At 41.3% G+C, this 12435-nt stretch overlaps 1 protein-coding gene across 1 annotated transcript in view; it reads left to right on the plus strand.

Annotated features, from left to right (window-relative positions):
• Positions 1-12435, plus strand: part of AVEN (apoptosis and caspase activation inhibitor) — a 177706-nt gene that overhangs the window by 162374 nt on the left and 2897 nt on the right. The window contains exons 3-4 of the mRNA XM_032417230.1: positions 6295-6365; positions 11236-11331. Of these exons, the coding sequence (XP_032273121.1) occupies positions 6295-6365; positions 11236-11331 (167 nt within the window). The remainder of the gene's footprint in view (positions 1-6294; positions 6366-11235; positions 11332-12435) is intronic.

Raw genomic sequence — 12435 nt, forward strand, 5'->3', positions numbered from 1 at the left:
TAAGCTGAACTACGGGTCATCTTTGGTTTGATCTGTGTCAGCCTGTGGACCTAGGACCCACCTTGACCTTCCAAATATGTCATCTCTCATAGATGAGAATAGAGAAATTCAGAAAGAAAAAAAGGTATATTTCATTTTCTATAGCAGCCATGATAGTGACTGTTAGGACATACTCTCTTTCTATGAAGACTGTGAACTTGTCAGCCTATGAGGCTCCTTTGTGATTTCCCAGAGACATTGTGTCGTGGTTGAGGACATATTCTAAGGGCTGTGGGGTAAATAAAGAAGAGCCAGGAAAATGGAACTTAAAATGAAGTATTCATTCGGAACTAGTGATCCATTCTTCTTGCTTTCTAGAGTTGGTTTCTGAAAGGATGCACCACAGGGGTCTGGGCCAATTTTATGAGAAAAAGCTCCAAATACCTAGGACAGATGTCAGTTATGGGAATTGCCACTACTGAATTATTAGAAGGGGTGTTATTAAGCTTGGGTATATTTTCTATCTTCCACACTCACTCTTCACGTACACCTGATGTGTATTGTCGAAGCTGGAAGTCTTTGTAAAGGTTCTCTTTGCCCACATAAAGGCTGTTCCTTGTAATTCCACCTGACCTTCCTTAGAGAGCTTTATGGTTATATCAAGTACTTTCACTCTTGCTGGTGGGCTGAAAGGGTAAGCTTCTGTTCAAAGCTGTGTCACCTAGGACTAGATGGTAAGCTTTTGGAAAGCATATGGTACTATAGAATCCTAACCAGTGTAGTGTCCACTTTGTCACTGATTCTAAGACCTGCGTTAGACCAATTTGAGAAGTCAGGCAGAGTGAGAATCCTGAGTATTATAAATACAGTGACAGAGTTGGTATATCACCTTTATTTCTCCAACACCATCATTATCAGAGGACTTAGAGTTCTTTAAAACTTAGTTTTATTTTTAGAAGCCATATAGTAGTTATTTAAAGGAACCCTTGAAGTAATTCCTTTCCTAAAATGAAGAATTCTTTATTTTTGAGTTTGGATTTTCATATCTTCAAACATTAGTATATCAGATGTCATCAATATTTGTTATTTATTTTTGTCCTAGGGAACTCAGATAGCCAAGAAGCCTAGTGGAAATAACTTCATTAGTTATAGGTATAATAATAAATGGTAGGAGCCAAGAGGTCTTGCGTCCAGCCATTAACTGGCCAGGTGGCCTTAGGCCACTGAGCCTCTCTAGACCTAAGGTTCTGTATTGTTCTATCAAGTGAGGGTTAGAATGAATGATACCTGTGGTTCCAGCCTATGAGATCTATGCATGTTTGTCTTAAATGCATTCTGAGAAGGTACTTGCCCTCAAGAAATTTCAGCTTTTTTTCTAGATTTCCTTACTTCCTTCTGGCTGGGCTCGAAAAGTAACATGCACTTGTTGTTTACAAAGGAAAATTAAACTAGAAAATGTATTATACAGAAAGGAAAAGTCTCCTTCAATCCCATCCTGTGAGAGAATCATTCTTAAAATAGGTATATAATGGTCTCGGTTTATTTCTATACATATATTAGTATGCTTGTGATAGATACACACATATGTATGTGTATATATAGTATGTGTATATATGTGTATGCATATATCTATATATCTTATTTATACTGCACTAAAACTTGATTTTTCCAACATGTAACAGTTGATATAATCTTTCCATGTCAGTACATCTAAAGCTACTTTTTTTTTAATTGACGTATAATTGACATATAACACTATATTAGTTTCAGGTGTACAACATAATGATTCAATATTTGTAAATATTGTAAAATGATCCCCACAAGTCTACTTAATATCTGATATCATACATAGTTACAAATTTTTTTCTTATGATGAGAACTTTTAAGATCTCTCTTAGCAACTTTGAATTATACAATACAGTATTATTAACTATAGTCACCATGTTGTACGTTACATAAGCTACAGTATTTCTAAAATGCCTCATAGAAGGTCACTGATTGAATATTGGAGGCATACCAAGTACACATTTTGGCCAAATGGTCAAGTGTTAAGTCATATTTAGCTGAAACTAAAGCTAAATATCAATGTCATAGAATGGATGCCTGGAATCCAAAAAAAAAAAAATCTGAAATTTTCGACAAAACTTGAAATTTTTTAATAAAAGTTTTTAGTAGTCAGCTTTAATTCTGACAATATACAGGCATTTTCCTTTCACCCTACTGCCTGCTGTTAGATTGATCCTGCGGTCACTGTACTGTACTACAGAGTTTGGTACTGCTGGTAGTAAGTTGCTCCTTGGCAATTAACCTTGCCATCTCCAATAATAACTAGGTAAAGACTAGGTTGTAGACTAGGTAAAGACTTCTCTCCTCATTAATGACTGGCCTTGGAGATTTACGTGATGATCGTGAGTTTGATTGAAGGAATCCCAGAAATGGAAGCATTGTGCACTGCTTGAAACATCCTTTCTAAATATTTTCAGAAGCATGCTAAAGATTGCTGCCAACGCATATATCTAACTTTCTAACATTTTTGCTGCCTCACACAATTAGTTGATTGAAAAAAAAATTCTGTCACTAATTTTGGGTCTAAAGTTACGGCAGTCTTGTCGTTGACTTTCAAGATGTAACAGAATCGTTTCAATATCACTTGTATCTTGGCTTTCATTCATGCACACCAACTTCAGCATTGTTTCTGGAATAGAAGGATAGGAGACTTTTTATATGTAAGAAAAATGTGAACTCTCAAAGTCTTAACCAGTTTTGTTTAAATCCCCCCCTTATTTAGCAAATTTTAGTGAATAAATTACCTTAATAAGCAATCATTAGATTTAGCAGGGTTGCTATTTTGGTTCTTATCTGCAAAGTAGAATATCATGGGATTTTTGTTGCTATTGCTGTTCAAGCAGCCTATATAACAGGAACTAGCTCGTCCTCCATTTTGTTTGAGGATATTGTGTGAATATACAAGGCAGTTCCACAACCTCTTGTAACTCATGCAGTTAGTCTTTGGCTGAAGAAGAAGGAAGAAAGCACAGTACTCCTTATATGCTTTCTCGTTCTGTTCATTACACTGTGCCATAATTGCCTTATGAACACAGAGCTGGTGAGTGTGATTCCTAACACACCCTTCCCCATGTTTGTTTCATTGTCAACCACAGTCAGCTGTCTCTGCTCCCTGGTTTCTGTACGTCTTCATGTGGACTCACCATGTTTGGGTGAGAGACCGGGAACTCTTTGAGCAGGAGAGTAAAGTAGGAGCAAGATTGCATGCATTGTTAACGTACTGTGCTGTTGTATTTAAAGGAGGTCTGCATGTTCAGACGTCTGATGCACAGGATAGAGGAGGGGCACCATTGTTTTTGTGCATGTTGCAGTATAATTCAGGAAGGAGAATTTTGCTAACATGTTTCCCAGAAGCACTTTTGATGCTGGAATTCATCATTTGGACAAGTCTGAATACTCTCTCATCTTCAGTGACAGGATTAGAGAGCTTGGCGTTCTGTAGCCGTCTAAAATTTTAACAAGTTTATTTTTCCAAGTTGGCCTCTATATGATTTATTTATTAGAATTTTAAAAATGTGTTTTGAAGTTTGATTACTGTAAACAAAACATGTTTTTGGTATCTCTTTTTCCTCAGTCATTTTCTTCTTTGTATTGTTTATGTGTATGTTTTGTATGAATCAGAGAGGACTTCGTGGATGTCATTGTGATTTTACAGACTTTCCTATTCTTGAAATTTTTACATTGCTCAATTAACAAAAGCCATGTCTGATTATGCTCTTAATCTCTGTGGATCTTTTTCTAATTTTTTTTCGCCCCCCTTCCCTTAGTTTTCTATAACCTTGGTCTCATCTCCTGATGATTTTTAATGAATTTTGGACACTGGTTGTAAAAAATACTAGAGATAATTTTAGGCTATTGATAATGTCCTTTTCCTCCAAAAAGGATATACTTTTGCTTCTTGTGGGCAGAATCAGAGGTTAAGATGATTTACAGCTTTGCCTCAGGCTGTATGAGGGCTGGCTTATTCCTACTTGGTCCCCACTTCTAAGATGGAATCATCAGGGGTCCCACCTGAAAGCCTCCATTTTCCTCATCCTTGGGCCCCGAATGGCAATTTTTGACTGCCCCATGCCATAGAACTAGCAGAAGCTTCTGCATCTTCACAGCCTCCTTGGTTGTTACTTTATGCTCAGATCTTCAGTTTCTCAGTACCGCCTTTGGGAATGAACAAATGCCTCAAAGGGAAAAAGCAGTTCTAAATGTTATTAGCTTCTCTTCTTTCTGGGACTTTTCTCACTCGTGTTCACACCTGGTAGCTCTGTTTGGCCTAGTGTTCCTAAGTTGTTCTCAGCAACAAGCTGTTTAGCCATTGTTGGAATCTTACCTGTATTTGAAAGTGAATAGTCAAATATTAAAAATATATACATGTAGCATCCCTTGTTTGCATTACTGTTATCTTATGCTGATTATATATTATAGTCGTCTCTGCAGTCATAGCATCATTTATAATATAGAAGTTCGGGAATGCCATAGGGGCCTCTGCGTGGCTCAGTAGGGTAAGCGTCCAACTCTTGATCTCAACTCAGGTCTTGTTCTCGGGGTCATGAGTTCAAGCGTCATGTTGGGGAAAATGTTCAGGAATGCTAAAAATAACACTGAATGAGATATTCAGGTATTTGGCCAAGTTTTAAAAATATACCAGATTGATTTTTAATTTATTCATTTATCATTTATTTCATACATAGATTTATTTCATATATAGCAAATGGTATTTCTTATTTTCACTCCTTTTCCTCTTTCTCTATTGGGTGGTTTAATTCTGGTTGATTTGCAGAAGCTCTTTGTATGTAGGAGATATTAACCCTTTGCTTATATATGATATAAATGTTTATCACCAGCAAATATAGTTTGTATGACTGCTACATTTTAGGATTTATTGAGTTTTTGTGTGGCTTTTTTATAGCTCTTTTAAAAGCTAATATTGCACAGATATTTATAAAGAAAATACACAGATATAGTCACATATATACTTATATGTTCTATATACATATAAGGCCTTTTCAATTATATTATTCAGATCCTTTACGTCATAATTTTTTGAGGGATCAAATTGATTCCCCAATGACTGAGAGTGTTAATTTTACTCCTTCTCCTGATAGTGTTGTTCTTGGTCCTTTTTGCCTTGAATTTGATCTTGCTAAATGCTCATATTGTGCTCCATTGGTTTTGGAAATGAGGGGAGTGGTATAGATTCTAATTTTATCTTTGTCTCTTTAATTTTGAATTCTTCACTTCTTTTTCCCTCTTTTAATTTAGAAGAATGGATTCGATGGTTAAGTCACCTGAGAGGTATCACGAAAGAGGAAGTGGCCCTGAACCGAGTCTTGGAGTATAAATACAATATGAATGCATAGATGTGTGTGGGTATTCCAGACGAGGGGGAAGGACTGAAAAAGAAAGAGGCTAGGATGGAATAGGAAGTATGTTTGGAATGTGATAGGAGGCTGACTCAAGCAGAAAGTCTGAAATAATAGGAAGTAAACGGGGTTTATTGAGGTGGGACCACATTTTGGGAATCATGAAGTGAGCAGAGAAATAATTCTTTGTTTATAAATTAGGTGTTCTTAAGACAAATAACCAAATAACTGTGCATTTACAAAATAAGCCTTGTGTCAAAGCTTGTTGTCCAGGATCATCTTTCATGCTTGTTTATGCCGATCTTATAGGTTCATTTTCCTTTATTCCAAGAGCTCAGAGCAGTGCACCATGATTCACATGAACTAATCTCATGCACATTCTTTGAGTTTTATTTTGCATTTGACATTCTAACCAGGTGATTTTTGGAGTGATGTTTGAGGCTGATAATCTCACCTCAAAGAGATAGTTTAAGCCTGTCATATTGTGGGTCAGCTTAGAACTTCTTTCCTTCAGTTCTGTTCTTCTGCCTTTTCAGCTGTGCCCACTCCCCACATCATAAATACTCATTTCTTTGCATACATTAAGCAGATGAGATAAAAATGTGCTAAATATGAGTTGATGGCCATGTCTGCTGGCCTGTTTTGTTATTTTCCAGAAGCACGTAGATGGTGGCTTACTGAGAATCGTGTGAAGCCAACAGTATTTTCAGGTGCCCACCAGGCCCAGATTGCTGTGTAAAGAAGTGGAACCCAGGAACGTCTATTGAATGCTACCACTGAATTCTGGACAGTTAGCTCTTCAGAAATGGCACTTTTATTCCCAAGGGGAAATTTAAAGAACTCACTGTTTTCCTTTGGCTCCTGCATAAAATTATGTTTTCTCTATCCCTAGGGGACTCCTTTTCACAGTTCCGGTTTGTTGAGGAGAAAGAGTGGGATGGTGAAGCTTCATGTCCAAAACAGGTAAGATGGTTTATCTTGACTGTGGATTGACTCTTCTCAAGGCTGAAGACTAATGCCTTCACATTATTGTTGAGATAAAGTATCGGGGTAGAGAAGACTAGTGATTCATGTATAGTTTAGTCTCAGTTACCTAAACTGTTCAGAAAATTTTCAGGGAGCTTGAATTATACAGGACCTTGGAGCTAGAATTCACCAGTAAAACTGGCCATCTGTGTGAATTACTCATAGTGTATGGTCATGATTTTGAGTGGATTACTTTGCCATTTGGCCTTTCTTTTCCCTTTCTGTGAAAAATTTCCCTTAGGGTTGAAAATTAATTTTTTCCCTCACACTGTTTTTGGTATTAGGTGAAAAAAATCCTTAATTTTATAGCTTTAAATAACTCTTCCTCTATAGTTAGGAGAATAAAGCTATAAAGTAAGAGCAGATATCACAGAAGTCGTTCAGTAAATCCGTAAAGCCCAGCCACCTCATTTGCTTTGTGTTCATGCCATATCTTCTTCCCAAGGAGTTTCGATTATTTTCCAAGTGCGATTTGACTGATTCTTTCCATAGGAGAGAGGACAGGTATTCTAACCCTTTTAAAAAGCACAGAGAATCAGTGGTGGCTTGTCCTCTGCTCCCCGACTTTATGGCTAGCGCCTGCTGTCCACTACAACGCTTTGACAATCTGTCCCCAGTTTCAGACACGTGGCTGAGAAGCAGACCCGAAGCCCAAAGGTCGGGCACCCTCCTCCCCATTCTGCTACCAGCTCAGTCACACACACACACACACCCCTCCATAAGCGGGTCATTTTCTGTCTGGGCTGGTGTTCTATTTACTTGTTTGGGATGGACATTGGCTTACCATACAGACCAAGGGGGAGGGAAGCTACTTGTGGAATGACTGCCTGTCACTTTACGTAGAGGATGTATTACAACACGGGAAAAATAGGGCATTAAAAATATTCATCTTTGCTTGAGTCTGTGTGGGCATATGCCAGAGGTACAGGTTAGAATTCTAGGACAAATTGCAAACAGACCAGCGGAAGTCATCAAGGAATACAGCGAAAGCCAGACAACTCCCATTTCAACTCCTTTTGAACCATATCGATGATTAGAGAATATTTCAGTTATCTTGAGAGCTTCAAATAATTCTGAAGTTCTTCATGCATCAGAACGCTAAGAACTTGTTATTTACTCAATATTTTATTAGATGCAACTATTCAAAGATGAATAAGACAGAGACCATGCTTATTCATTGCCTTAGCACCGTGGCTGATAGATAGTAGATGATCAGTAAATATTTACGTAATAAATGAAAAAGAGTGTGACATAAAATAAGTGGTGTCCTCAATGAATCAAGATACTACTGTGGGGGCCACTTTGGGCTGGAAGGGATTGAGAGCAGTACCATGGGAAAGAGAGTGTCTGAATGGGCCTTGGTGGGTCAGGGTGATGCTGGTTGGTCCTATTAAGTGAGGAGAGCCGAAGACCAGCTGTGTTCAGAGTCAGGATGTAGCTGGAGTGCAGTGTTCCCAGAGGAGGCTTTAGGGGTACGTCTGGGCCAGGTACTGCCAGCAGTTTGATCTTCATTTTCTTCTGGGGGGACGTTTAGCATGTGGGTAGGAGCACAGATCTTGGAGAGACAAGCCTGAGTGTGAATCTTAGTTCTACGACTTAGGCGAACTTCCTTCCTTCTCTTGTGTTCTCTTCTGTAAAATGGAACTAATAATAGAATATAACTTGGCGTTATAATGAGGATTACATTAGATAATAAATAAAAGCTCTTTAGTGCAGTTCCTGACATGTATGAAACACTCACAATTAGCTCTTAATCCTACTCTTATTTGTTCACAAAAGTTTTGTTTGGCAAGAAAATGGAAATGGCTAGATTTGACCTGAGCAATATTGGGAAGGAGGGATCGAAGAGGGAAGAGGCGGGAGGCAGGGAAACCAGTTAGGAGCATATGTTTTGGGCGAACTCAAAGGGACGAGGGCCTGGGAGTGTGGGGAAGTGGGAGTGGAACATGGTTCACTGATAGACGGATTTCAGCACAGGACGAGCTAGACTGTGTCACATGTGGGACGTGCAGGCAAGAAAGGTGTGCAGTGGCGCAAAGCTTTCTAGCTGGATGGCTAGGTGAGTTGGTGAAGCCATTAATGGGGCACAGAGAGGGCAAGTTTACTTTGAATATTTTGAGCTGATGTATGGGTAGGACACATCCAAAACTAAATTCCTCACTTCCTTGTCAAAACCTGTTCATGTCCCCCTTAACTCCTCACTAGGTTCTGGTTTTGCTTGAGAGAGAAAAAGGTGACAAGAAGTTTGGGAAGTATAATGGTCTGATCAAAGGCTATTTTTTCTTTAGTTGCAAAGTGGACTTTCTAGCAGGTTCTTTGTCTTACACAGACACTGAGACTGAGAGTCTAATAAGTAATAAGGTTCCTGGACAGAGGGGACAGGTTTTCACTACCCAGACAAAGTTCTGTGCACACTGACCTCAGAGAATTTGTTCTAATTAACAGTCAAGGCTGGCTTCCTGCTGCCAGCCTCAGAGTATGCAGGAGGGAAGGCATCAGGGTGTCCGGGCATCGCAGGTCAGGCTGCACGCCCCGACTGTGAGTGACCATCAGAGTTGGCCAGATGGATATGGAGACTGGGTTCTCCAGGCAAAAAATAACCTCTCGATTATTTTAAGACATAGCAAAAAGCTAATTTGTGGTTATTATTCCAATGAAGCCTATCGTTAAATTCACACTTTACTATGACAAGCATTTCACCTCAGCTCATTTTATATGTTAGACCTTCAGCTTTAGCCCTTAAGGGGAAAGACTGGTGGTGAGGAAACGAGTCTTCTTCGAAAGTGGCATTTGATGGCAGGTTCTAGGCTCCAGGACTCCTGCAACTCCGCCTGCTGGTTTGAAGTGTCTGCCCAGCATCATGGTGACTGTGCAGTGTGTACGGGGCCTTGGATGGTGGGTGGGAATTAGAAATGTGGGGGGAGGAGACATTCCAGGAGCAGACACAGCTAGATGGCCATCATTCAGAATGTGGCTCAGAAGCACAGCCTGGCCAGTCCCTTATCTTTGTGCAGCCACGCCTACTTTTCGTTGTTGTTTTTTTCCCGTAAGATTTTATTTATTTATTTGTCAGAGAGAAAGAGAGCACAAGCAGGGGGAGAAGCAGGCTCCCTGCTGAGCAGAAAGCCCGCCATGGGGCTCAATCCCAGGACCCTGGGATCATAACCTGAGCCGAAGGCAGACGCTTAACGACTGAGCCACCCAGGCACCCCTACTTTTCATTGTTGAGGATATACCTTGAAGTCATGTTGCACATAATGCCAAAGAGGGCAGAAGAAGTGTGGCCACTTTTAGCCAGCCCCCCCCGCCCAACACCTCAGCGGTCCTTCTGTCTGGGGAGCTAAGAGAGCCACAGGTGAATGGCGGGCAGGCATGGCGGAGGTGAAGTCCTTGCTCTTTTATCGGCTGAAAGAAGGGGGTCTGCTTGTGTGCAGATACCTGGGCGGGAGGGAGGGTGAGATTTCCAGTGTATAATGTGACAGCTTACCCATGGATTAAGCATTCGGCATCACACCTTTCTACCGGGTTGAGAGAATTTCTCCAAACTTGAAAATGAAGACTTGGCCACCCTGGTCTGATCACAGCCTTAAGGTGCTGAGTGCAGGGCTGAGGAAAGGCCTGGAATGCATATTAAATTTCTCGCTTTCTTGTCAGGGCTTTGCCAGCTTCCATCCTGCTCCCTAAATACACTGTGTTTTTTAGAAGTGAGTTCCTTTTTTGCCAGGGCAGGGGCCACATCTGGCGCTGCTGACGCTGCGCACCTAAGAGCTAGCCATCTCGGGAATATTCCAGAAGGGCAGTTGAAAAGCCACATCGTCCCTCTCATTCCTTGTGTACTGCTGTTGTGGGGATTAGGGGTTACAGTGGGTCTGGATTGAGTATCAGGCTCTTCTTGAGTGCACCATCCCCACTCACTGTAAACCCATCTACCCAGGACATTCCAGACATTGCTGCAGTGGAATCCAGACTGACCAGGTGACCCTTGGCTTTTCTTCTAACTCGAAGCCAGTGATTTTACAATAAGCTGTGTTTCCAGCTGGGCCTGGGAGGTCTTTGGTAGACGAGGCGGTCGGCAGTATCTGCCTCTAATGTGAGGTCATTATAGTCAACTTTTGGTTTATTCTTTCTCTTGGGTGGCCAGGGCACCGGAAAGTAGCCATTAGACTGTCATCAAGCCCTGAAATAATCTGGAATGTTTCCTCAACTACTGTCCATTTGGGAGGTCATTGCAGGGATAGGACTCACTTCCATGAATGGGAGAGGAGTCAAGGGAAGCTTTCAGTGTTGGCCTCACACAGAGCGCTGCTAGCTAGCGGGCAAGTCTGGCCCCTGCTTTCTGGCTGGAACAGGAGCATCTACCTCCCAGGCTCCTTCGGCTGTGCCGATCAGCCCCGTCTCGCTGCTTAGACAGCTCTTCCCTCCTCTCCCCAAGGCCAGCCGTCTGAATTGGAGGGGGAGGGGTCCACTTCAATTCCATTAAATGCTTATTTTTCTTTCAATTTGCCAGTAATTCCCGAAGCATCTATAGTTTCCAGGTTACTGTTCAGTCTTGATGTGGGGGTGATTGCTGCCCTGTTCCTGCTCTCACAGTGTGAACTGTGGCTCCAGAATGTGGCTTGGGTTTTGCTCATCTTAACACCGCGATGATAGAAATAGCAACCATATCAAGTGTGATCTAGGATAGGACTTAACTCTCTGCTAAAAGTAATGTCAGTGGATGGTTTATTTACTTCTGTCATCTTCTGCTTTTTTATCTCTAAAAGGTCATTTGTAATCATCACCTGATATGTGTGTAATTTTTTGTTAGAATTCAGCATTTTATGTGGACTGTGAGTCACTGGTTCGAGCCCTTCAAGAACTGCCTCTCTCACTCCGACTCAATGTTGCTGCCGAACTGGTCCAGGTAAAAACCCCGACAGGGTCTGTCAGCTGGTGCAGGTTAGGGCAGATGAAGAAAAAGAGTGAAAAATGTCACTCTGCAGGATGTCTCAGCATCAGCTTTTCCTTTGATAAAGCTGAGGCTCTTGTATCAAGGTATCATTTTGAAAGTTTTAAGGGAGAATCAAATAATTTTGAGTCTTTTTTTTTTTTACATTTTACATGTGAAACATTTTGAAGGATCAAATGTAATGGAATTGAATGAAATGTAAAGTATAAAATCTGACTGGCATTTTACTCAAAAATTAATGTGCCAGGCTCTGTGTTTAGCACTAAGCAGACAGCGGTGATCAGACAGACATGGTTCTTGATCTCATGGAGCTTAATCTATTGGGAAATGTGAGTATTGGTCAAGTTATCCAATTGTGGTATGTCCCATGAAGGAGTGTAGTGTGCTATGAGAATATATAATAATGAACCTGATCTACTCTGGTGTGATTAGGAATGGCTTTCCTGAAGGGGTGTCAGATGAGCCGAGATCCAGAGTATAAAAACACGTGAGTTGGAATTTAGAGAGGAGTGACCCAGTCAGATCTGCCTTAACACTGCTGCTGAGAATGAGGATGCCCAGGAGCATTCTGGCTGCAGAATGGAGGGGCTTGTGGGAACGGGTGGGTGTGTGTGTTGGCAAATGTGCGCGGGCGTATACCCACCAGCGGAGACTGGGTCACACCAGGAGACTGCTGCAGCAGGCCCGGGGGGCAGCGTACGTGGGACTAGGGCGACGATGGTCGAGACAGCAGAGAATTGGACTTGACCAAGACGTACTTCAAAAGGAAAATTAGCAGGGCTTGGAAAATACTGGAAATGGTGAGCAAGCAAAGAATTATCCTTGGCCTTCCAGCCTGTGCAACTCAGCGCTGGGGTAGTTATCAGGAAGGGGGAGGTTTGGATGTTACGGGTCTGTGCCTCTGAGATATCAAAGTGGAAATACGAGTCGGTTATAGAAATCTCTAGTTGAGAACGTAAATATACCAGCGTAAGATAGCAACTGATGAATGAACTGACAGAGGGGGAGGCCCGGCAGACCGTAGCACAGGTACTTCACAATGTAGCTGTGGCTCGACGG

The sequence above is a fragment of the Phoca vitulina genome, unplaced genomic scaffold, assembly GCF_004348235.1.
Source record: "Phoca vitulina isolate PV1807 unplaced genomic scaffold, GSC_HSeal_1.0 scaffold20, whole genome shotgun sequence".
NCBI classification, from domain to species: Eukaryota; Metazoa; Chordata; class Mammalia; order Carnivora; family Phocidae; genus Phoca; species Phoca vitulina.